Raw genomic sequence first — 24,389 nt, 5'->3', positions numbered from 1 at the left:
GACACCATAACCCCAGCCCCACCGCATCGGCCTTGGCCTGTCTCCCTGAACCAGCCCCTCCGAAGTGGGCTGCTGTTGGGAGACAAGGATTGATTTGCTCAAGAAAATCCCATTTCCCAGTCACGTGGGAAAGAGAAAGTCTCCAAGATTCTCATCCCCAGGAAGGTTCTTACTGGGCAGAAGAGAGTGGGCAGCTCAGGGCCTCCTGGCCACTGCAGGGGCCTCCACATAGGTATCTCTTACACTAAGCACCTCTTGCACTAAGCAATTCTGTGGAACGGGAAAGTCAGGTTCCTAGAAGAAAGCAAGGAGAAAGTAACTATGAGAACCTCCTGTGTCCAAGGCAGTTCCACAGTTGTTCAGTCCTCCTGACTCCTGGTACCCAGAAAAGGCTGATAATAGTATCATCCTCATTTTATAGGTAAAGAAACAGGCTGAGAGGTGAAGTGACTTGCCCTAGGTCACACAGCAGTATGGGAGGAGCTGCCTCGGGAAATGCTTCTCTCCAAGAGAAATTTCACCTTTCCAGCAAGTCCTCTTTCTCTAAGACGGCTTCATGTGTGAATGCTGGACACCCTGCTGGGCCGGGCCCCTTGCCCTTGTGGCGGCCTGTAGGCCAAGCAAGGCTGGTGGGGGTGTCCGGGGTTCAGAGGGCCGGGGTCCTGTCCTCTCGAAGCAGTCTAATTGCTGTGTGACTTTGGACCGCTGCCGAGCCTCTCTGGGCCTCATTTTTTCCACCTCTTCCCCGGGGAAGCCCCAGGTAAATTTACTTAGAAGTCAGCTCTAGGTTTGCAGCCTCGGTCGGAAGGTGTTAGCAAGGCCACAGACGCTTCACCTGAAAAACAGCTCCCCCACCCCGGCCACAGCAGGGCGGATTATGTAACGGGGTGTGCAGCGAGGGTTGGGGAGGGGGGCCCGCGGGGCGGGGCGCTCGCGGCTATTCCGGGCGCCGCTATTTTTAGCCCCATTGATGAGGCTGCGTCGGCCGCGCCGCCGGGATTCCGGAGACGTCAATGGGCGCGCGTCACGGTCCCCGCCTGCCCGCCAGCCGGGGGAGGCGCGCCCCGGGCTGGGACGGCGGCGCGGGCGGCCGCGGGCTGCGGGGGCGGGGGGCGCGGCTGCGGCCGGAACTGCGGGGCGGGGGGCTGCCCGAGGGCTGGGGGCACGGGGCCGCGGCGGCGCGGCGGCAGGAGCGCTAGGCGGCGGCGGCACCGTGGGGGCCCGCGCGCCGTGCCCGCGACCCCCTGCCGCTCGGGCCATGGGCGCCCCCGCGCTGCTGAGCCGCTCCCGGCTGGTGGGGACGCGACCCCGGAAGGCGGGGGCGGAGAGGCCAGCCGGGCGAGCCGGGCCAGGTGAGGGGGCCGGGGAGGGTGCACGGGGGTCCCGGGAGAGGCCCGGGAAGAGATGGGTCTGCATGGGTGCGCGTCGCGGGGCCGGGGCCGCGCCGAGTACCTCTTGGAGACCAGGGTGGTGGGGGTGGTGAGGGTCAGGGACTGGATTCCCGGAGGAACCAGCTAGCTCCGAGTCAGCCCCCAAGTGAGGCGCCAGCGCTTTCTCACACCAGCCCGCCAAGGGTGGGGTTTGGCCCGCGAGGGGTGCGGGAGGTGGCCAGGCCGGAGAAATTCCTTCCATTTACCCGTTGGCTGCGGGGAACGGGTTCCAGGTTCCAGGAGTTAAGTCCGCGAGCTCGGCTGCCAGGACGCCGAGCCGGGAGGGACCCGAGCTGCCCACTGCAACCCCTTCGTGGGCCGCAGCAGAGAAACTGAGTCTGCAGAGGGTCTCGTGTAGTCAGGGGCGGACCTGGGATTAGAAATGCTGCAGAAGTGGCATTTATGGTGGTTTCCAGTGGAGTATTCATTTGGGTTGGTGGCGGGAGGGGGGGGGGGTGCTGGGAAAAGGAAGGCTGGGAAGGAAGAGGTAGGTGGGTTCACAACAGTTATGCCCAAAGGGTGCTGGTGGAGTAGGGGGTTGATAAGAGCCTGGTGGGAGGTTTCAGTGGTGGCTTCAGACATGGTCCTAGACCCTCTTGCTCCAAGTGACTTGGATGAAGACTTGAAAGGGAAGCCAGCCAACTCTTTGTATTGACTGAGAGCTGAGTGGAACAATGACAAGTGTATAGTACAATAAAGCCAAGATTCCAAGCAATGGCAGACAGGGGGAAGGATGGACCAAGCCCAGCAGGATGAATGTGACTGATTGTTAATTTTGAGGCCTGTGCTGGAGTTTTAAAAATTAGCGGAGAAGTTCAGTCTAGCAACCCAGGCCCCAGAGCTTCCGACTTGCTCTCTGGTGTTGGCTATCAAACTGCTCTGTGCCCACCAAACAGGTACAAGGAGGGAAAGGGGGATTGCCCAGGTTCTAATCCTGGCTTTGTCACTTAACTAGCTGTATGACCTTGGGCAGGTTGCTTAACATTTCTGTGCCTTCATTTCCTCCTTGTTAAAATGTTTGTAATAATAATCGCTTCCTCTTAGTGTTGTGAGGTTAAAAGACTACATGGGTGTAAAGTGCTTAGTGATGTGTTTAGCACATCAAAAAAAGTGAAAGTGAAAGCGACTAATCCTCAGTGCCTCCGACTCTTTGCAGTCCCCTGGACTGTAGCCCACCAGACTTCTTTGTCCATGGAATTCTAAAGGCAAGAATACTGGAGTGGGTTGCCATTCCCTTCTCCAGGGGATCTTCCTGACCCTGGGATTAACCGGGGTCTCCTGCATTGCAGGCAGATTCTTTACTGTCTGAGCCACAGGGAAGTTTCTTGGTGTTCAGCAAATATGAGCTGCTGTTGTTATTGTTGTTAAGAGTAATATGCCCACTTCTGGGTCGGGACATTAGCTAATGCAGAGTTTATGCTATCAAGAAGCCACCAGGGCTGCAAAGGGTCTGTCATTCATATCCTGTTGCAAGGAGTTTAGATAAGAAAAGTCTCAAATATGCCATAGGAGGGAGGAGGAGTTATCAGATGGACACAGCTATTCAGGACTGGGATCCAGGGCTGGGGGCTGGACTCAATTGTGACTCAACATAAGGAAGACTCCTCAGACTTCGGGTATGCCCCCAGATAGAAGGGACACCTCCTTCACTGCAGTGTCAACCCTCCTCCCAGCCCAGTTCTGTTGCAGGCATGTGTGAGTCCCCCTCTCCCACATTCCACCAGTACTTACTGAGCACTGTTAGTGCTGAGCTCAGGTTTAGACACTGACCTCTGCAGTCTTTGCGACACACGTGTAAACAAATGAATGGCATTAGTCCTATGAAGATAATAAAAATAGATTAACGCTGCAGGGTGGGAGTGGAGGTGAAATGGGATCACCAGCCAGATTGATGGGAAGGAACTGGCCATACAGACATCACAGGCAGTGACTTTCCTGGCAGAGGAAACAGCCAGTGCAGAGGCTCTGAGTGGGGAAAGAGAGCCCGTGGGGCTGGAGCACAGGGAGGAGGGGGAGCTGGAGCTGGGGACTGAAGTCTGGGCTGATGGTCCCGTTTCTCTTGGGAGGGAGTCACTTTCTCCTTCTCTAAGCCCACTCAGCCCTCCGTTTGTCCTCTGCGCAGTGCTGATTGTAATTGACCTTGATTCATTCCCCTATTGTAATCTCCTGGGGCCCACAGATCTTGGTTTACTCCCTGGATCTCCCAGTGTTCATGATTCACTGTCTGGTTCACAGTAGGCCCTCAGTAAATGCTTGTGGAGGGACTGTTGATGTGGGACCAGAGATGGGATCAGATACCTGCTCTAAGATGTTTTCAATCACTTTCGGGGCACCAACTGGATCCCTGACTCTGGTTCCTGTTCTCAGGTACAAGTGGGGAAGACCCGGGCATTCAGGTTGGGCTTGACTGTGATAGAAGGTGTTTGGCCTCCCTTACTCCTCAGCTGTGGGCTGGAAGGGACAAAAGGGAAAGTTGGTGGGAGCCTGGGGCCCAGGGCCTGACCACAAACCGTTTCTGGGGTATGGGAAGATGACAGTGTCGCTCTGGGAGGCAGGTGTAGGCCGTTGTCTGGGCCAGGTTTGCAGCCTGCTTTTGCTTTCTGTTTTGCTTTTGCCCTTACAATTGATTATACAGTGGAAGTGAGAAATAGACTCAAGGGATTAGATCTGATAGACACAGTGCCTGATGAACTATGGATGGAGATTCGTGACATTGTACAGGAGACAGGAATCAAGACCATCCCCAAGAAAAAGAAGTGCAAAAAGGCAAAATGGCTGTCTGAGGAAGCCTTACAAATAGCTGTGAAAAGAAGAGAAGCGAAAAGCAAAGGAGAAAAGGAAATATATGTCCATTTGAATGCATTGTTCCAAAGAATAGCAAGGAGAGATAAGAAAGCCTTCCTCTGTGATCAGTACAGAGAAATAGAGGAAAACAATAGAATGGGAAAGACTAGAGATCTCACCAAGAAAATTAGAGATGCCAAGGGAATATTTCATGCAAAGACGAGCTCAATAAAGGACAGAAATGGTATGGACCTAACAGAAGCAGAAGATATTAAGAAGAGGTGACAAGAATATTCAGAAGAACTATGCAAAAAAGATCTTCACAACCCAGATAATCACGATGGTGTGCTCACTCACCTAGAGCCAGACATCTTGGAATGTGAAGTCAAGTGGGCCTTAGGAAGCATCAGTATGAACAAAGCTAGTGGAGGTGATGGAATTCCAGTTGACTTATTTCAAATCCTAAAAGATAATGCTGTGAAAGTGCTGCATTCAATATGCCAGCAAATTTGGAAAACTCCGCAGGTGGCCACAAGACTGGAAAAAGTCAGTTTTCATTCCAGTCCCAAAGAAAGGCAATGCCAAAGAATGTTCAAACTGTCATACAGTTGTACTCATCTCACACTCCAGCAAAGTAATGCTCAAAATTCTCCAAGCAAGGCTTCAATAGTATGTGAACTGTGAACTTCCAGATGTTCAAGCTGGTTTTGGAAAAGGCAGAGGAACCAGAGATCAAATTGCCAACATCCGTTGGATTATCAAAAAAGCAAGAGAGTTCCAGAAAAACATCTGTTTCTGCTTTATTGACTATGCCAAAGCCTTTGACTGTGTGGATCACTGCAAACTGTGGAAAATTCTTAAAGAGATGGGAATATCAGACCACCTGACCTGCGTCTTGAAAAATCTATATGCAGGTCAGGAAGCAACAGTCAGAACTGGACATGAACAACAGACTGGTTCCAAATCAGGAAAGGAGTAGGTCAAGGCTGTATATTGTACCCCTGCTTATTTAAATTATATGCAGAGTACATCATGAGAAACGCTGAGCTGGATGAAGCACAAGCTGGAATCAAGTTTGACGGGAGAAATATCAGTAACCTCAGATATGCAGATGACACCACCCTTATGGCAGAAAGTGAAGAGGAACTAAAGAGCCTCTTGATGAAAGTGAAAGTGGAGAGTGAAAAAGTTGGCTTAAAAGCTCAACTTTCAGAAAACTAAGATCATGGCATCTGGTCCCATCATTTCATGGCAAATAGATGGGCAAACAGTGGAAACAGTGAAAGACTATTTTTTGGGCTCCAAAATCACTGCAGATGGTGACTGCAGCCGTGAAATTAGAAGACAGTTAATCCTGAAAGAAAAGTTATGACCACCCTAGACAGAATATTAAAAAGCAGAGACATTACTTTGCCAACAAAGGTCCATCTAGTCAAGGCTATAGTTTTTCCAGTAGTCATGTATGGATGTGAGAGTTGGACTATAAGGAAAGCTGAGCGCCTAAGAATTGATGCTTTTGAACTGTGGTGTTGGAGAAGACTCTTGAGAGTCCCTTGGACTGCAAGGAGCTCCAACCATTCCATCCCAAAGGAAATCAGTCCTGAATATTCATTGGAAGGACTGATGTTAAAGCTGAAACTCCAATACTTGGGCCACCTGATGGGAAGAACTGACTCATTGGAAAAGACCCTGATGCTGGGAAAGATTGAAGGCAGGAGGAGAAGGGGATGACAGAGGATGAGATGGTTGGATGGCATCACTGATTCAATGGACATGAGTTTGAGTAAACTCCAGAAGTTGGCAATGGACAGGGAGGCCTGGTGTGCTGCGGTTCATGGGGTCGCAAAGAGTTGGACATGACTGAACGACTGAACTGAACTAAACTTGGCCTTCTGTTTGGGGTTGGAAGGCCTCTGACTGATCTGAACTGCCTTCCCCTTCTTCATGCCCTGTTCCCCATCATACGCCTAGGGTCATTGGAGATGCTGGTAGCTCTGTAAGAGGAGAGTCTGGGTACTTTGGGCCAGAGGAATGCCCCTTAGCCTATGGACCCTGGGACAGAAGTTAGGAGGGTGAAGGGGCCCATCACCTACCCTCTGGGACTTCCTCCTCATTCCTTCTATCACCCACCCTGGGAGAATCTACTTCTCTTTTCCTAGACTTAATCTCGGCCTGAAGGGCAGCCTGATAACTAGGGAAGATCCCACCTTGACTGGTCCTGCCCTCACCTTGGGGCCCAGTCAGGAAAAGAGAGGGCTGGGTAAGGGGAGGAAAAGGGTAGGTGAGAAATGGGGTCTGGGTTGCCCCGGCTGAAGGCTCTGGCACCAGTAGGATCAGGGGAGAGGTTGAAGAGTTTGGGGGGATGGCACACACATGTGGTGTTGGAAATAGAACTCAGGGGCACAGAAGGAGCTTGGAGTAGGGACTAGGGTCTGGGGTTAGCTTTCATATGTCCTCCTTCAGTTCCTCCTAATAACAGTAGCACCTATGTGTATCCAGCACTAAGTCCTTTGCATGCGAATTCATTTTAAACCTGCTGGTAACCTTACGGTTGTTAATTTTAGAGACGTCAATTACAGATAGTCATTTTCACTGATGAGGAACAGAGAAGTTATGTAACTTGCCCAGAGTTACACGTGATGGAGCCAGGATTTGAACCCAGGCAACAGGGATCCAGCATCCGTGCTCTTCACCACTCTTCCCCAAGCTGGATCTTCCTGTTTTGTGACCAGAATCCCCTCACAGAAGAGTTCCTGAAAGTCCCCATTGCTCAGATGAGAAGGCTGGGCCTCCTAGAGATGGGAGCATGGAGCCCTTGCCTTGTGGGGGCCTCTGAGGCTTTGGGGACCAAGTTGGAGCCCATTAAGGAGAGAGGGGTGTTCTGCTCTGTCCTAGCAATGGTTCCCTTTTCTCTACCTCCAGCTGTCCTTTTTTGTACATCCAGGAGCTGAGAGCTGGGTTGAGGTACCACCTGCCACTGCACCCAAGAGTGGGGTTTAAGGTTCAGGGGCTGTGTCTCCAGGGCCTGGAGATGCTCCAGACACTGTCAGCAGCTCCTGGCCACACCCCACATTCCCAAGTGCTGTTTGCTTGGGGTGTGGGCCCCCAACTTCTGATGCCCAGCTCAGGGGGCACCTTGGCTGGCCTGTCCCCCATCATGACCTGGGTCCTGCCTCTGTTCCCATGTCTGTTTCTGGCTGTATTGTCTCCAGGGAATGGCCCTGCTGGCTGATTTCTCCTCTCTCACACGACTCCCTCTGTAGGCCTCCACCATGGACAGAGGCCAGCCCCAGCCCCTCCCTGGTGTCGGCTCCTTCTGCCAGGCCCTGAAGGCCCTAGGGATGGTCGAGTGTTGTTTAAGGTCCGTTGGTCCATCCAGAGGGGTAAGTGCCCTGCTGTTGCCCTTTGTATGCCCCTGGGGCCTCCTGAGCAGGTGGTTGGGGGGCCAAGGTGGGTGTGGGAGCTGCCTGAAGCGGATGTGGTTTGGGGGATGGAGGGGGAAGCCCTGCAGAGGTAGTAGGCGAGGCGCTGCTAGGCACAGGGAGATCTGATTTCTTTGCTAGTGGGGGTAGTGCGGGGGTGGGGAAGGGGGAAGCCTGACTTTCTTAGCAGGACAGGCTTGGGGGGGCCTCTGGGCCTGGGTGTCATGGGGTTGTGGGGAGTGACAGCTGCCAGGGCAGCATGTGCCTGGTTCCAGGAAGTTGATGGGGTGAGGCTAGGGGTAGCCGAGTCCTGATTACATCTTTACCCGAGAGAGCTGGAGTTCAGCTTGGTGCCCTGGACAGGGACCCTGTGATTCTCTTTTTCCTTCCCCAGAAATGAGGGCCATCTCTGAGCAGCAGCCCCACCTCAGCCATCTCTGAGAGACCCCCTCAGGTGAAGTGGGAGCTGGCTCAGTATCCCCATCGGAACCTCAAACACTGTTGCCTCATGTGGCATTGGTGTTCAGGGTCCAGAGAGTCCAGAGAGGTGGCTGGTGTGCAGAGGACAGGGTTTCTAGCCCTCCAGGCCTGCAGAGAAGGAGGGAAAGCCCTGGGAAGCAGGGCCTCCTGTGCTGGGGGCTGGACTGGGTGTGATCCTGGCCTCCTGATGGCAGCAGGCGCTGGGCCACCAGCTTCGGGCTGGGGCAGGGAGAGGAGTTACTGTAAGTGGATGAGGCAGGTGTCCCTGGTCAGCTGGAGATCTGGATGCGGGAAGCACGTGAGTGAAGATGACAGCAGCAGGCCGGGTGACTTTCCCTCCGCTCAGCCCCCACCTCTGCCCTCATCTCTGACTCGGCCTTCTAAGCGCCCGGCCTTCCCTCTGGGTACACAGTGGCTCCTGTGGGCAGAATTCCTCGCATTCAGTCCGTTGTCTGGAAGAGGGAGGTGATTGGGTGGAATTCCCATGCCAGATAGGCTGCCAGGGGCACCCTGAGGGGCTGCCAAGGGGGCCCCATGAGCGCTCGAGCTGCTGGTCTTGTGACGTGGGCACCTGTCTGCCAGGCCCGGGCACGGGCCCAGGGTCACGCTCACGCCGGGGCTCCCGTCAGCTGACTATTTTGGGCTCTCGCTGACCCGGGCCAAAGTCAGGCCTTAGCCAAGAGGGCTCCGAGGCAGCTCCCCCGTCCCCAGAGGCCGGCTCTGGTTTCAGCCATATAAACAGAGAAGGACATGTTGCTGTGGAGGCTGCTCCACGTCCTGAGCCCACCCAGCAAGTGCACAGCCGCGGCCGGCAGGACAGGCTGACTGGGCAGGCACGTCTCTTCTCACAGGGCTCCTCCAGGCCACCAAGAAGAGGCCCCAGCCAGCCCTGGGAGTCTCCCTTGGTGCAGCGGTCCAGGACCTCTGAGAATCAAAGCAGGTCGTGTGGAGGAAGCTGGTGAGTCTTAGGGATGGGGAAACCAGTGCACTGAGGCTGGGCCACTTGGATCTGTTTTCATCATGACTGTCTGAGCTGTGGTTTCTTTGGCCTCAAGAGGAGGGATGGAGGGGGAAACAGGGTGGTCAGTCCTCTCAAGGAATGAGAGTGAAAGCTTGATGGCCCTGGGATGGTGGGATTTGGACCACTTTGTGGTTGAGAACCAGGAGACGTGGAAGTCTCCTTCCTCGGAGATCTGCAACAGGCTCTTCAGTCCTCCTATCCTGTTGACCCGGCCTGGATAAGGCCCTGGTCTGCTCAGGCTAGGGAGGGACGCTGGAGAGAGCTGGGTGTCAGACAGGCCCCTTGGTAAGGTCCCCGGCCCCCTCGCTGGTTGGGACTTGGGATCTGAACCCGTAGATTGATGTCTCTGAGCCCTCGACCCTTGCCCTGCCCTCCTAGCCTGGCTTCCCGGCTGCTTGGGTGCCTGAGAAGCAGAGCTGAAGTGAGGCCTGGAGGGGCCGCCAACCAGCTTGCCACAAACACTCCCCGGGAGCCAGGCCAGGGGCTTGGGCTGGTGTGGAACAAGTGGGGCTTCTTACGTGGGAGGCTCCATGCTCTCCTCCTTGGTTCTCGAAAGAAAAAAAAAAATTTTCCCTTTCTGAACGTGAGTCTCTAAACGAATCCAGAGCCTGTGACTAAAAATACTTTAACAATAGGAAAATGCATCAGTCTTTCCGGCTGGGACTCGTTATCAGAGGGTTTTTATTTTGGAATTTGAAATTTTGCCCAAGGAGGCTGGGTGGAGACCTTGGGCAGGGGCAGGAGAACTTGATGGGTTGTTGATGTTCTGCAAGGTGGTGGGAGACCCTCCAAGGGTGGGGGAGAGAGGAGCTGGCCAGGATCTGAGCAACCTGAGGGGATGGAAAGAGAGCTGAGGAGGGTGCAAGTGAGGCGTGGGCCAGCTTTTCCCAAGGAACTCCGTGATCTTGTCTGTGTTTTTCAGTTTTGTCTGGATGTTCTTCCTGAAGGCTGGTCTTGTTCTTTTATGCTGTATGTTGATTCCTTTTGGCTTGAGAGGGGGCTGGGGGTGGAGAAATTACTCTACTGAAAATGACCTCTGTGGAGAGAGGTCTGATCTCCTTAATCAACCAGCTGTCTTCAGAGTATCAATTGAGCACTTGCTGCATGCAGTCTGGAATTTTCCTGGTGCTGGGTGGAGCCCCATCTCTGGACACATTCTCATTTCCTTTCACTCAGCCCTGGAGGGGAGAGGCGGGGCAGGGGTACTATTTGTCTCCGATTCTTGGAGGAGGAGGGTGCGGGCCCCCCTAGTTGAGCTGATGGCCCTGGTATCTCCTTTCTGTGCCCACCACAGGATTCTGCTCTAGAGCCCAGGTCCCCAGACAGCATTCCCATTTCACTGTGGAGCCTCCCCCTTCTGTCAGTGAATTCTCACAGCACTGGGATTTGTGATGTTGTCAGCGTTGGGCAGATGAGGAAACGCTCTGGGAGAGGGCAAGGGACTGGCCCGGGTCACACACCAGGCTTGCTGGCTCCTGGTCAAAGATGCATCTGAGAGTTCCTGTATCTTTTGCCCTGTTGGGGGCTGGGCGAGACATGGAGAGCGGTGGCTGACCTGTGTGTCCTTGGGAGCCAGTTTTCCCGGAGGGAACAACACGCCTGGTCATGGCAGGGCCTGGGCCAGGGCCAGGAGATGGTCAGGCCTGGGCCTGACCCCACATCCCCAGTTCCCAAAGCTGTCTGTGGCAGCCCCTTGGCACAGTAGGCAGCTCTTCCCTGCCCACAGCGCAAATCCCCCTGCTCAATGCCGATGCCGATGCCGGGGCAGGAAGAGGAAGTGGCCGGGTCAGGCCTGGTGATGGGTCCTGGGGCTCAGGAGGGGAAGCTTGGCGGGGGAGGAGGCAAAGCTCACTCCCTCTGCCCATCCCGCCCCCCCCCCCACCCCCGGGAAGGGTGTGGAGGCCCATGGGTGGGGATGGTCTTGGTGAAAGTAGGACAAGTTCCTGCCCTTTGCTCAGCAGGGGCGGGGGCCAGCCTGACTGTGTGTGTGGGGGGGTGCAGTGTGGGAAAGGGGCAGTGCAGTTCTACTTCCTCCATCTCCTATTCACCCACCGTCTTGACTGGGGGATGATGGTGCACTCTGGCTGCCCATTTGGGGCCTGCCCTGGGCTACGTACTGTTTGAGGATGCCTACTGCCAAGGTAGGGGAGACAGGGCCTTGCTTTCGTGTTTACATATTGGTTGCCGGGAGGGATGGTCTGAGCACATAAGTCCATGGGCCGCAAAGGATTTGACGAGCAGGGATCAGGGCCTAGCTGAGCGATTCAGAAAACACACTGAGAGAGGAGACCTTTCTTGTGCTAGATACTGCAGGCTCTCCTAACCATAGCTATGCTGAGTCTGTGTTGATAGAACAAATACATGAGAAACACCCTGCGTTTCTCTGTGATTTCAGTAAATGCCCGCGGCATCTGCATCCATTTGAATTGGTATATCTCTCCCATTTAGACATGATTATTTGGGCTTCCCTGGTGGATCAGACGGCGACGCAGGAGACCTGGGTTTCATCCCTGGGTTGGGAAGATCCCGTGGAGGAGGGCATGGCAACCCACTCCAGTATTCTCACCTGGAGAATTCTATGGACAGAGGAGCCTGGCAGGCTACAGTCCATGGGGTCACAAAGAGTCGGACACGACTGTGCACATTTTGTAAATAAACATTTTATTTCTGAGAGTATAAATACATACACAAAAGCATATAAGCCATAGATGTGAAATCTTGAGAGTGTATAGTTTGATGACTTTTTCATAGTGAAGACACCCAAGGGACCATCGTTCAAGACTAGGAACTGGGATGCTTCCAGTTCCCACAGAGATTTCCTTGTAGGCATTGCTGTTGTCAATTTACAGGCCATGTGTGTACCTGGCTCTGTGGTTAGACTTATGAGACTCATGTCTCACAGGGTCAGAAGCCACAGCTCTGGAGTTCAGAGGGCAGTGGGTCCAGCATAGAGCTGGGAGTTAGCAGGGGTCAGGGGTGGGGTTCTGATTCCTGGCCCCTAAGCCTCCATCTCCTCATTTATAAAATGCAGATGGTAATTCCAAACATAGAAGGTTAGGGAGAGGGTGAAATGGAAGAATCCATGCAGTGTCCTAAGCTGAGGTCTGACCCTTCATTGGTATTCCCTACTCCTCACACCCCCAAATCTTCCGGTGAGAAGGTACTTATTATTATGAGTCAGGCTGGTCCAGGAGTGGGGCATGAGCTGAAGTCTTAGAAGGTCGGTGGGATTAGAGTAGAAGGAAGAGGAACAATGTGCCCAGTGGGTGGTGGGAAGGTTTAAGCCCAAGGTCTTTGTACTGGGGCAGTGGGGAGCCCGGTGGTGGTAACAGAACTTGGGCTGTGCTGTGGGAGTCTGCCCTTGGGCAGCTCTCTCTCGTCTCCAGCATGGCATCTTTCCCTGCCCTTCCTGTGTTATCCTGGCCCTGCCTTACTTTCTGGTCCTCACCTCAAAGTTTTGGTTACCTCTCATCCTGTGGTTATTACTTGTCCCTTTCCACCGCTTATCTCCCCTACAATGAGCTGTTCACTCTGACCTTGCTTATCTTAAGGGCTGGACTTAGTGAGGTCCCTTGGAGTCTCCATCTGCCCTTGGACCAGCTTATGCTCCAGGCCTCCCAAAGTTTGCATCTGTTATGCCTTTCCACCTTAGTTGGGTTCTACTAAGATTCTCTGGATTCAGAGCCCAAGGCCACCCTCCCTGGAGGCCATCTGGCCGGCAGGGATGAAGCTCAAGGTCCCCCAGTCCCTCTCCCCTCTGTCTTAGGCTAGATGCTCCTGGCTGTGTTCCTACAGAGGGACTCTGCCCTTTTCTCCTTGCTTATTTTCAGAGTGTAATGTGTTCTGAGATGCCAGCATCCCCCGCCCCCTCAAGCATGGCCGGGTGGAAGCTCTTCTTGCCTCTCCCACCCTCTGCCTTCGGGACAGCAAGACTACTGCCTCCAAACCTGCCATCTCCCACCCAGGTGGGGCCTGGGCTGCCGGCACAGCTCTGGAGGCTAAATGCTGAGATGTGGAGATGGAGGCTGGGAACCTGGACCGCTCCTTACCACACTTGAGTTCCCTGAGGCTCCTGGGGGGACTTTCCCATGGGAGGGTAGGGATGGTCTGTGTTGCTTTTTACAAATGGAAAGTGGTGGGGTGAATAGGAGGTGCTAGGGCTCAAGGCTGCTGACTCGGCTCTTTGAAAGCCGTTAAGGCTGCAGCTAATACACCTGTTTTTGTTTTGTTTTTTTGCTGGTGAGGTTTGGAGGGAAGAACATTGACCTGACTAATCAACTTTTGCTACCATACTAGAATTGTTTTATTTTCTGAGGAAGGCCCTGCTGGGGTGGGTGGGGAGGGGGGCTAGGTGGGGAAACCAGCCTGTGACATGACTGGATTAGTTTCACCAGCCCAGACTTGCTTGTGCTTCTGAGCAAGATGCAGCTCTTCTGGGCACCCTTGGGTCCTAATCTGCAAAATGGGAAGACATGAATTATATTAGTGATTTCAAAGCAGGTTTAAACTGTGGAATTCGTGTTTTTCCCAAGTAACATCTTAATGCAAAAGCCTAAGACAAAGAAAAACAAAACTTTGGTTAAAGATCATCCTACCCACACTTCACCTTCATGAAGGTGGCCTTGAAGGGTCTTTGGAAGACGGTTTAGCAAAGGCCAGAGCTCTCCAAAGACTGGTCCGTGTTGAGAGCATATGCTGCGATGGGGGAGCTGTGCTAGGTTCTGACTGAAAGATACTGATGTTACTGCATGGAGCCTGCTCCGTCCGTTGTGGATTGTAGGGTTTGAAGAGACAAACGGTGAAGGGGCGGTTTCTTAGTGGGTGTGGGCAGGGAGAAGGGCAAGTCACTGGCTTCGCTCAGATGGTCTGCTGCCTTCAGGCGCCAGTGAGGCACGGGCCATGGCTGCGATAGGAATAGAGGATCCAAGATTTTGGATTTTGGATCCAAATCCAAAATATGATTTCAGAAGAAAATGAAAAGTAGCGTGTGAGGTTTCAAAAGCAGAGATGGGAGGTGGGCAAGGAGTGCAGAGACAGCAGATGGTAGAGAATGGGTGATGTTTTTGAAGTGCCAGTGGGACCTTTGAGTGGGCAGAACTGAGGGCTGCAGAGCAGGCTGTGGGAAACCTGAGAGGGAGGTGAGAATGAAGTGAGGAGCAGGAAGCGCCTCAAGGGTAGAGGGAAGTGCTGTTGGGTGACTGGGGGAAGCGAGAGTGGCGTCCTTGGTCACAGGCTCCGTGTGGACAGGGGGAGGGGAGGGGCTCTCCTAAATATCAGCCTTTTTTCCTTCCTGTCTCATCGAAGTTGCTGGCTCTCCAGACTTGGGGCACCCCAGGGACGTGAGGGGTGACAGCCCCATCTAGGGAGGGCTGCAGGTGGCTGCAGCCTGGCCTGTGCCCTGGTGCACGTGAAAGACCCACTGCAGGTGCTGGAGGTGAGGTGGGAGGGAGGGCTCATGGGCAGAGGAGGGGGTGAAGGGATCCCCTAGAGATGTAGTCAGGCTCCACCCGTGTGCCACCACCTTGCTCTGTGACCTTGAGCAAGTGTCATTATTCCTCTGAGCCCGTTTATTTATAAAATGGGGAAGAGTCGGCACAAATTCGATAAGATTTCTCAGGCTCCACCCGGTTCTGAAATTCGGTAATTTCCCAATTAAGAGTGCTCTCACCCTGTCAGGGGCCGGGGAGGATAGTGGTGAGAAATCTAGTTCAGCTGTGAAGCACAGCTTTGGCATGTCTCCGGCCTGGCGAATCCCTGCCCTCTAGAAGATACTTTGCATAAGAAATTGGGGGGAGGGAGTAGGGAGTAAGGGTGTGTCTGTGTGGTGGTGGGGTACTGTGGTGTCTGACGTCCCTAGAAGGGAGTGTGTCTGTGTGGTGGGTACTGTGGTGTCTGCCGTCCCTGGCCAAACTCTCAGAACGAGACCCTGCTGGTTCCCCGGGGGGAGGGGGTCCCTGAGTTGCCCAGCCCAAGGCCTGCCCGGCCGCCCAGCCGGGCAGTGGCACCCCAAGCCAGCAGGGAAGGCTGGGGAAGGTGCAGAGGCGGAGCCAGGCGCAGTCGTGGCTCCCAGGAGCACCCGGAGGGTTAGGATATCCTCGTCCGGGGAAGCCCCGCGGCCTCGGAGCTAGAGCGCCCTCTTCTCGGGTTCTGGACCTCGGGCCTATTTTCTGCCCCGGGGGGCCGGGGTCTTGGGGCCGGCCAGCGGAGCCTTGCGAGTCCGCGAGCTGCTATTTTTAGCCGGCGCGGCGGGCGCGAGGGGACTATTTATAGATCAAACAATCCGCGCTCCCTGCGTCAATGGAACCCCGCGTGCGTCACGCGCGCAGACATTCCAGGCCCCCCCTCTCGCCCCGCCCCCTCGGGCTCCCCGGCCCCGCGCCTCCCCCTGGCCGCCTCCCGCCGGAACCGCGCCGCCCCCCGCGCCCTTGTATGGCCAAAGCTCGCCGGGCCGCGTGCGTCAGTGGCGCCCCCGCCCCTCCCCGTGCGTCACGGAGCGCTTAAGAGCAGGGTCCGGCGCGGCCGGGAGTCCCAGTGGTGGAGGCTGCGAAAGTTGGGGGGAGTGTGCAAGACCTCGGGAGCGCAAGCGGGACCAGGCTGCGACTTGGGGCGCCGGTCCCCGGCAGGGGGAGCAGAAGCCAGCCGGGTAGGTGCCCCCTGGAAAGCGTGCATCTCAGCGGGGTTCTCCGTTTTGGTTTTGTGGCGGGGAGGAAGGAGGGGGGTGTTGCCGGGAGATGAGTGTTGCGAGGATCGAAAGAATGTTTTGGGGTTAGCATGATGGAGGGCGAGTATAGGATGCAACTCTGGCTTGGGGGTTAGGGGTTGGAACGGGGTGAAGACCCAGATGGGACTGGAGTCTACTGGGTGCTGTGTATGTGTTTTGGGAGGCGGGGGTCTGTGCAAGGTGGAAGCCTCAGAGTTCATTAGGAGGCTGGCTAGAGTTCAGTCTCCCAGGGTCCCTTAGTTGGCACAGGGCACCCAGGACTTAGTTGCTGATGGGGGTCTCAGTACAGTGTGGGGAAAGGGGCACAGAGTTTTGGGCTGCTGGGATCTGACTCCTTCCAGGATTGGATTTCCAAAAGGGTCTCCTCCTCCTCAGCTTGTCAGCTCACTCCTATACCCCTAGTTGTTTTCTTAACACTTATTCTTCATACTGTGGGATAGTTTCTAGGGTTCCCCAGTTGGAAAGTTTCTGCCTGAACTATCTTAGGAGAGGTCTGGATTGTCCAAGCAAATGGCTTAACATTGGTGACTGAGCTGTGGAGGGGGTGCTGGTGTGTGTTGGAATAAAAGAGGCTGCTTACGGCAGAGCACAGTCTCTGGAAGCATAGGGAAGATTGTTTTTTAATGTAGCTTGAATCTGTATGTGTGTGTGAGAGAGAGAAAGAGAGCGGTGGAAAGCTTGGTCCTTGGGGATCCTTGATTGAGAGAGAGAGAGATGAAAAGCTTGGTCCTTGGGGATCCTTGATTGAAGTTGCTGATGTTGGGGTCTCTGGTGGGCTACCACCTAAGAGGATCCCCCTCTCCAGTCTCTGTCGGATCAGACAGGTAGGGTGCAGCCTGAGGCTTGTTTAGCACAACAGGTGCAAACCACATTGTTGCCAAGACCTGCCTGAAGCCGGATTCTCCTTGCTCCTTCCTTCAACCCCGCCTCTTCCTTCTCCTTGTGTCCCTGCCAAAGGCTAGATGGAGGTCCATATCTTGTGTCATTAAGTACCTGTATGAAGGCAGGAGTGGGGGTAGTTTGTGCGGGTTGATCCGGATGTGGGACTTCCAAGTGGAGAAACGGGATTTGAATAAGTCTGGAATGCCCAGCCCAGTCCTGCGTAGCTGCTGGCTCTTTTACTCCACCCCAAAGCCTTCCCTGCCAGGCTGTCATAGCGCAAACAGACGGGGCCAGCCTTATCGCTTGCAGGTACTTTATGCCTGTGGATGGGCGCCACTGGTTGGTGGGGCCAAAGTTTCTAGGGGCTCTGTTGTCTGGGTTGGTTGTGGGAGTGTCAGGACAGGGGTGGAGCTGCCCTGTCCAGGGCCCAAGGAGGCGGGAGAAAGCCTATTACGGGAGAATTCCCCAGGCTCTTGGCCGGGAGGTAATGTCAGCTTTTGCCCCCTCCTGCTGTCCCCCTTGATTATGGCACTCCCTGTTTCAGCTTGCTTTTTTCCCCAGCCTCCCTCCCTGACTGGTGAGGCCAGGGTCACGGAGACCCAGGGCAAGAAGGTAGGATGAGAGCCTCCTCTCTACGTTAACTTTTGACTTGTCTGTGAACTTAAAGGTCCCCCCAAATGATTTTCTCTGCTCCTTCAGATTCCTCTGGATTTGAGGGAGTGTAAGCCCCCTTTGCCTGAGCTCCTGGGTTCTTCAGGGCACAGAACTCTTTAGTGGAGGGACCCAGACTTCCATCACCCCCAGCAGGCTTATCCTCTGCCCTACATAGCCATCTCAGGTAGTCTGCTGGACTCTTGAGTGCTCTCGTTAAAATAATAGGGGGAGATGCTGCAGGGATAGCAGAGAAGTTCCCTTTCAGGACTTCAAGTCCAGGGGCTGCTCTCCTCACCACACTCCCCCCTCCAGCATATGGCCTTTAAAGGTGTGAAGCCCTGTTACCTGATCCCTTGGGGTACTGGGGAAGGAGGTCGGGCTCCTTTCCTCTTTGCTTCTGGGAGCATCCCAGGCAGTGTAGAGTGGGTGCCCATCCCCAGATGGCAGGACTGGGGTGCGCGTGGGATCTACAGCCTTTGCTCAGTATGTAGGGTGAGGGTGGGGTTGGGGATGGGGGTAGGGCCAGGCTAATTGCTGTCTAGGCTGCTTTCATAGGCAGCTGGGCCTTCACTCCCAGCTCCTCTTCCACTTGCAGGATGTTGTTCTTCAGCTCAGGCACTGTGAGGGGAGGAGAGGAGGGGGTTTTGCAGAGACTGAGCCATGCCTGGGAATATTCCCAGAAGTGCCAGGTTGGAGGAACGGCGTATCTGCTCCCTGGACTGGGCTCCGGCTTTGCCTGGCTGCCTCTCCCACCCACCCTTCTCCCAGCCCCCACTCGCGCCTTACCCAGTTAGGGAGAGGCAGGGGGCTGGACGAACACAGCTTTCCCCTGTTCCAGCAGAGAAATGCTGGCTACATGCCCTCCCTAGGGTTCCCAGGCTGCCCGGGGTGTGGCTGGCCTTCCGACTTGAGCCCACTCTTGCTGGGACCTTGCCCAGGGACTTTGTGACATGGATGCTGAGATGGTACACTGGCCAGGTGCCAGGATTCCTGGGTACTGTGGTGGGCCGTGGACCTAATGCCTCAATGTCTCATGTCTGGCTGGGAGTCCTGCCACCTGGCCGCTCAGGGTCCTATACTTAGAGGTCAGGCTTCAGGCCTCCCTTAATGATTTCTCCCTGCCCCCCACTTTGGTCTCTTCCCTCTCCAGAGATGCCCTGTATCCAAGCCCAGTATGGGACACCAGCACCAAGCCCAGGACCCCGTGACCACCTGGCCGGCGACCTCCTGACCCCTGAGCTCAGCAAGCCCGCCATGGACCTGGCCAGCCCCGAGGCGGCCCCCGCTGTCCCTACCGCCTTGCCCAGCTTCAGCACCTTCATGGACGGCTACACAGGGGAGTTTGACACCTTCCTCTACCAGCTGCCGGGCACGGCCCAGCCGTGCTCCTCGGCCTCCTCCTCGGCCTCCTCCACGTCCTCATCGTCAGCCACCTCCCCAGCCTCTGCTTCCTTCAAGTTCGAGGACTTCCAGGTGTACGGCTGCTACCCGGGCACGCTGAGTGGCCCTCTGGACGAGACCCTGTCCTCCAGCGGCTCTGACTACTATGGCAGTCCCTGCTCAGCGCCGTCGCCATCCACGCCCAGCTTCCAGCCACCCCAGCTCTCTCCCTGGGATGGCTCCTTCGGCCCCTTCTCGCCCAGTCAGACTTACGAAGGCCTGCGGGCATGGACAGAGCAGCTGCCCAAGGCTCCTGGGCCCCCCCAGCCGCCGGCCTTCTTCTCCTTCAGCCCTCCCCCCGGCCCCAGTCCCAGCCTGGCCCCAAGCCCCCTGAAGCTGTTCCCCTCGCAGGCCGCCCACCAGCTGGGGGAGGGAGAGAGCTATTCCATGCCAACAGCGTTCCCAGGCCTGGTGCCCACTTCTCCCCACCTTGATGGCTCCGGGAGGCTCGACGCGCCCGTGACCTCTGCCAAGGCCCGGAGTGGGGCTCCGGGTGGAGGCGAGGGCCGCTGTGCTGTGTGTGGGGACAATGCTTCCTGCCAGCATTATGGTGTCCGCACCTGTGAGGGCTGCAAAGGCTTCTTCAAGGTACTGGGCCGCCCTGGGTGTGGCTTTTTATGAGAAGTGGGGCAGGCTGGTCTGTCACCCCAGTGGGCTTTGTGGTGGCTTCGCTTGGGTTCTCCTTCCAACAAGTCTGCTCTTTAGGAAGAGGACAGGCTTGGCCCGGTGGGCTGCCATCCTCGGAGCAGGGAACTGGGATTTTCATGCTGACACTGGGGTGGTAGAGAGATGGAGGGAGGGGGTGAGAGTGGGGCAGAGGGTGCAGGCTGCGGGGTTACCCAGGAGGGGGAGTTTCTGCGGCCAGCCTCTGGTTTTCCTCTGCCTGGCCTCCCCCTACTCAAGGTCCTGGTGGGAAGGAGGGGGGTGCGCAGGCACTCGTGTTCCTGGCACGAGATGAAAGGATCTGAGGAGAGGGCTTGGTGCTGGAGGGCTGGGGGTGGACTTGGGAACAGGCTGCGTGTTTGTCCCAGCGCTGGGTGCCTGCTTCACTGCCCGTCCCCACCCCTGGCCCCTCCTCAGCCCTCTCGTGTCTGCCTCAGGGAAGGGGCAGGCGGACACAGGCGCGTTAAGAAGTGTCAGTGTCTGGGCTGCTGGGGAGCCCCTTGCCCCTCATCCTGTGTCCTGAGGGTAAGGCTGAACCCTCCCCCAGTGTCCCCAAGACTTTTTTTCTTCCTCCCCCAACCCATCCATCTTATCCTCCCCTGCCACCCAAATGTTAGAAAAATAGTTGTGAACAGAGAGCGCTTTTGTCTGCAATGGCAGTAGGATCTGAACAGGCCCCTCCCCTGGGCTCCCCCCCACCCCCACCCCACACTCTGACAGCCTGTTCCGTGTTGGCCCCCCCCAGCGCACAGTGCAGAAAAATGCCAAGTACATCTGCCTGGCTAACAAGGACTGCCCTGTGGACAAGAGGCGGCGAAACCGCTGCCAGTTCTGCCGCTTCCAGAAGTGCCTGGCCGTGGGCATGGTGAAGGAAGGTGGGTGGTTGGGACAGGCCCCGAGGGGCAGAGGTGGGCCGGAGCGGGGTGGGGCACACAGATCCCCCCACCCCCGGACATCTGTCCTGGTGGGCCGCAGGGAAAGGCATGCCTGGGCCTTACGTCCTCCCCCGACTCCAGTCCACCTGCCTGCCTTGTGGGAGCGGAGGTCACTGCAGGGTCCCCTGGATTCTCGGGGGCTCTAGCTCCTCATCCTTGGGCATGCTTCTAGCACTGGGGTTCACAGCTTGGGCTGGGAGTCCCTTACCTGGGCCCCTTTCTCCTTGCCTCACTCCTGCCCATTTCTCTGCAGTTGTCCGGACAGACAGCCTGAAAGGAAGGCGGGGTCGGCTCCCTTCAAAGCCCAAGCAGCCCCCAGAAACCTCCCCAGCCCACCTACTCACCTCCCTGGTCCGGGCGCACCTGGACTCGGGGCCCAGCACTTCTAAACTGGACTACTCCAAGGTGAGGCCCTGCCCAGCCCACATTTGGCACTTCCTACACGTGAGAAAGCCACCGCCCAGCCCCCAGTTCCACAGATCGAAAAGAGGGTTGGCCCCTCTAGGCTGACCAGATGGAAAAATGTACCCCTCTGGGCAGTGGCCAATTAAAAAAAAAATGTGCTCCTTCCAGCAGCCTCGGCTCTGGGTTAACAGGCGAGAAGTTGGCAAGCAAGCGTGGGCGGGATCTCGGCTCTGTTCTCACCCTTGGGGTCTGGCATCCCGGGGCGTGACACGGCTGCACACAGCCGCCTGGGTGTGGGGCTCTTCCTGGGGTCTGACCCCGTTGGACCACCTGCCAGTTCCAGGAGCTGGCGCTGCCCCACTTCGGGAAAGAGGATGCCGGGGATGTGCAGCAGTTCTACGACCTGCTCTCGGGTTCCCTGGAGGTGATCCGCAAGTGGGCCGAGAAGATCCCCGGCTTTGCCGAGCTGTCTCCTGGAGACCAGGACCTGCTGCTGGAGTCTGCCTTTCTGGAGCTCTTTATTCTCCGTCTGGCCTACCGGTGAGCATCCCACTGAATGTTCAGCCCTCGACCAGCACCTTGCCCTCCAGCCCCGCCCCGCCCCCTGACGGCTGTCTGCACCCCCACCTGCCAGGTCTAAACCAGCCGAGGGGAAGCTCATCTTCTGCTCAGGCCTGGTGCTGCACCGCCTGCAATGCGCCCGTGGCTTCGGGGACTGGATCGACAGCATCCTGGCCTTCTCTCGCTCCCTGCACAGCTTGGTGGTCGACATCCCTGCCTTCGCCTGCCTCTCTGCGCTTGTCCTCATCACAGGTGGGAGTCTGGTCCCCAGACCCAGGGAGATGGGGAGGGCTTGAGGGCCTGGCTCTGGATGTGCCAGCGTCCGGTGTTTCCTGGGCCCCCTGCATTGTGGAGTGAGGGTGATGAGATGTGGAGACGGCAGGCGTGGCTCAGGGCAATGTAGTTGGCGGTTGGCAGAGCCGAGTTTCAGGCCTAGCTGTGGCTGACTGCAAACCATCAGTCCCTGACGTAGCCCAGACGACTCAAGATCCTGATTGTGTAGGTGTCATGTGTGGCCTAAAGTTTGGTTTTTTTTTAAAATCTTACTGAATCATGTTGCATGGAAATTTTCACAAAGTGTATGCACATAAACAACACATAGATCAAGAAACAGACACAGGGCTTCCCTGGTGCCTCAGTGGTAGAGGATCCGCCCGCCAACACAGGAGACACGGGTTCAATCCCTGATCTGGAAGAGTCCCACATGCTGCGGAGCACTTAAGCGCCTGTGCCATAACTACTGAGCCTGTGCTTTAGAGCCCAGGAATCACAACTATTGAAGCCCATGAGCTGCAACTGTTGAAACCCTCCTGCTCTGGAGCCTGTACTCTGCAATAAGGGAAGTCTTACAGTGAGAAACCTGTGCACCATAAGTAGAGCGTAGCCCCTGCTCCTTGCAGCTGGAGAAAGCCCCCGTAGCAACAGAGACCCAGCACAGCCAAAAATAACTAAATAAATAAAATTATATTTTAAGAAACAGCGATGACCAGGACCCCAGAACGCCTCCTTGTGCCCCCTTTTAGTCATTAGCTCCCCGAAGGGTAGCTGCCACTTTGTTAACAGCACTGATTAGCTTTGCTGGTTGTGTACTTCGTGTAAATATGTAAATGTAATTGCCCACGGTACGAGCTTTTGACATTAAATGCGGAGGTTTTCAGGTCTTTATTTGTTAAAGCACCAGAATCTGCCCCATCTCTTTCTTTCTAAAAAAATATTTACTCATTTCTTTGACCGCATCAGGTCTTAGTTGTGGCACACGGGATCTTTTGTCGTGGCGCAAGGACTCTAGTTATGGTTTGTGAGCTACAGAGCACATGGGCCTTGCTAGTTGAGGGATGTGGGATCTTAGTTCCCCTACCAGGGAGCACACCCTTGTCCCCTGCCTTGCAAGGCGGATTCTTAACCACTGCACCACCAGGGAAATCCCTGACCAGGGACTTCCCCTGCCCCATCTCTTTTTCAGTTAATTTTTTAAGTTAAGTTTCACAAGGCTACATAGGACCAAAAAAACTGTAGGACAGAATCTGAGGTACTTTCGGCTGCAGAGAGAGCACTGCTTTCTCTGGAGGTGACGTCTGTAATGCTGCTACACAAATCCAGGGTTTCTCACAATAGTCTGGGGTGTTAGTCGCTCAGTCATGTCCAGCTCTTTGCAAGCCCATGGACTGTAGCCTGCCAAGCTCCTCTGTCCATGGAATTCTCCAGGCAAGAATACTGGAATGGGTAGTCATTCCCTTCCCCAGGGGATTTTCCTGACACAGGGACCAAACTCTGGTCTCCTGCATTGCAGCAGATTCTTTACCATCTGGGCTGGGGGTGACCAAAACCCAAAAAAACAACACTGGGCTAGTCAGTAAAACCTGCTTAAGGTTTTATTTCCTCTCTGTGACCTTAGGCAAGTCTTGTAACCTCTCTGGGCCTCACTTTGTCCCTTGGAAGATGAGGATGATGAGCACTGCTGCCTTGCTGGGCTTCTGGTGGGGCTCCTGTGCTTCTGTGGAGTGCAGGGGGGCGTGGGAGATGGTCTGTAGCAGTAGCCCCAGCGACCTGGGGGCAGCCGACTCTGCAGGGGAGAGGGGCGTTGGGTTCTGGGCAGTGCGCCTAATCCCACACCTTGTCCCCCCTCCACCGCAGACCGGCACGGGCTGCAGGAGCCTCGCCGGGTAGAGGAGCTGCAGAACCGCATCGCCAGCTGCCTGAAGGAGCACGTATCGGCCGAGGCGGGCGAGCCCCAGCCGGCCAGCTGCCTGTCGCGCCTGCTGGGCAAGCTGCCTGAGCTGCGGACCCTGTGCACCCAGGGCTTGCAGCGCATCTTCTACCTCAAGCTGGAGGACCTGGTGCCCCCTCCACCCATCGTCGACAAGATCTTTATGGACACGCTGCCCTTCTGACCCTGGCCCGGGAACATGCGTGCACTCAGTGTGCACGCTCATAATGCCACCCCATGTGCCTTTAGCCCATGGCCCACGGACCCCCGGAGCATCACCCCGGCCTGGGCCTGAGCTGCAGACTGGCTGCCCCTCCCCCTTGTTGTCTGGGAGGTCAGCGGGGAGCTCATGCCCTGGGGGAGAGGGATGCATTCACAGGGGTGACCCTTACTATTTGTCTTACCCCCCAGCCCAGCCCTGGTCTTCATGTTTTTGTAAGATAAACCGTTTTTAACACACACACCGCCATGCTGTAAATAAGCCGAATGCTGCTGTAAATACAGGAAGGAAGAGGTTGAGGTGGGAGTGGGGGTTGGGAGGGAGGAATGGGCCCCCACCAGCCACCTCCTACTTAACTCTCTTGCCACCCTCCTTCCACATGTACATAGACTCACTCTAGGAGGAAGACAGATGACAGATTCTGACATTTATATTTGTGTATTTTCCTGGATTTATAGTATGTGACTTTTCTGATTAATATATTTAATATATTGAATAAAAAATAGACATGTAGCTGAAGCTGAGATCCTGTCTATCTCTGGCACCCTCTACCCATACCACCCAC

The 24,389-nt window shown here is 55.7% G+C and overlaps 1 protein-coding gene across 4 annotated transcripts; it reads left to right on the top strand.

The window, feature by feature from the left end:
* The first annotated feature begins 1,176 nt into the window (after window positions 1–1,176).
* NR4A1 (nuclear receptor subfamily 4 group A member 1) lies at window positions 1,177–24,343 on the top strand. Of its 4 annotated transcripts, XM_070454383.1 has the most exons (9): window positions 1,177–1,352; window positions 7,478–7,597; window positions 8,968–9,074; window positions 18,545–19,422; window positions 20,243–20,372; window positions 20,686–20,837; window positions 21,175–21,377; window positions 21,472–21,650; window positions 23,532–24,343. In XM_070454383.1, exons 4-9 carry the CDS (start codon window positions 18,547–18,549, stop codon window positions 23,786–23,788), a joined length of 1,797 nt encoding a protein of 598 aa, XP_070310484.1. In that variant the 5' UTR covers window positions 1,177–1,352; window positions 7,478–7,597; window positions 8,968–9,074; window positions 18,545–18,546; the 3' UTR covers window positions 23,789–24,343. The 4 variants fall into 4 exon arrangements, with proteins under 4 accessions (XP_070310484.1, XP_020740364.1, XP_020740365.1 ...); XM_020884705.2 differs by lacking the exon at window positions 1,177–1,352 and having other exon boundaries at window positions 7,288–7,597; XM_020884706.2 differs by lacking the exons at window positions 1,177–1,352; window positions 7,478–7,597; window positions 8,968–9,074 and adding an exon at window positions 11,179–11,278.
* Window positions 24,344–24,389: the final 46 nt, after the last annotated feature.

This window comes from Odocoileus virginianus, chromosome 24 (assembly GCF_023699985.2).
Source record: "Odocoileus virginianus isolate 20LAN1187 ecotype Illinois chromosome 24, Ovbor_1.2, whole genome shotgun sequence".
In the NCBI taxonomy this organism is placed as follows: domain Eukaryota; kingdom Metazoa; phylum Chordata; class Mammalia; order Artiodactyla; family Cervidae; genus Odocoileus; species Odocoileus virginianus.
This window is presented reverse-complemented; position numbering and strand designations above follow the sequence as displayed.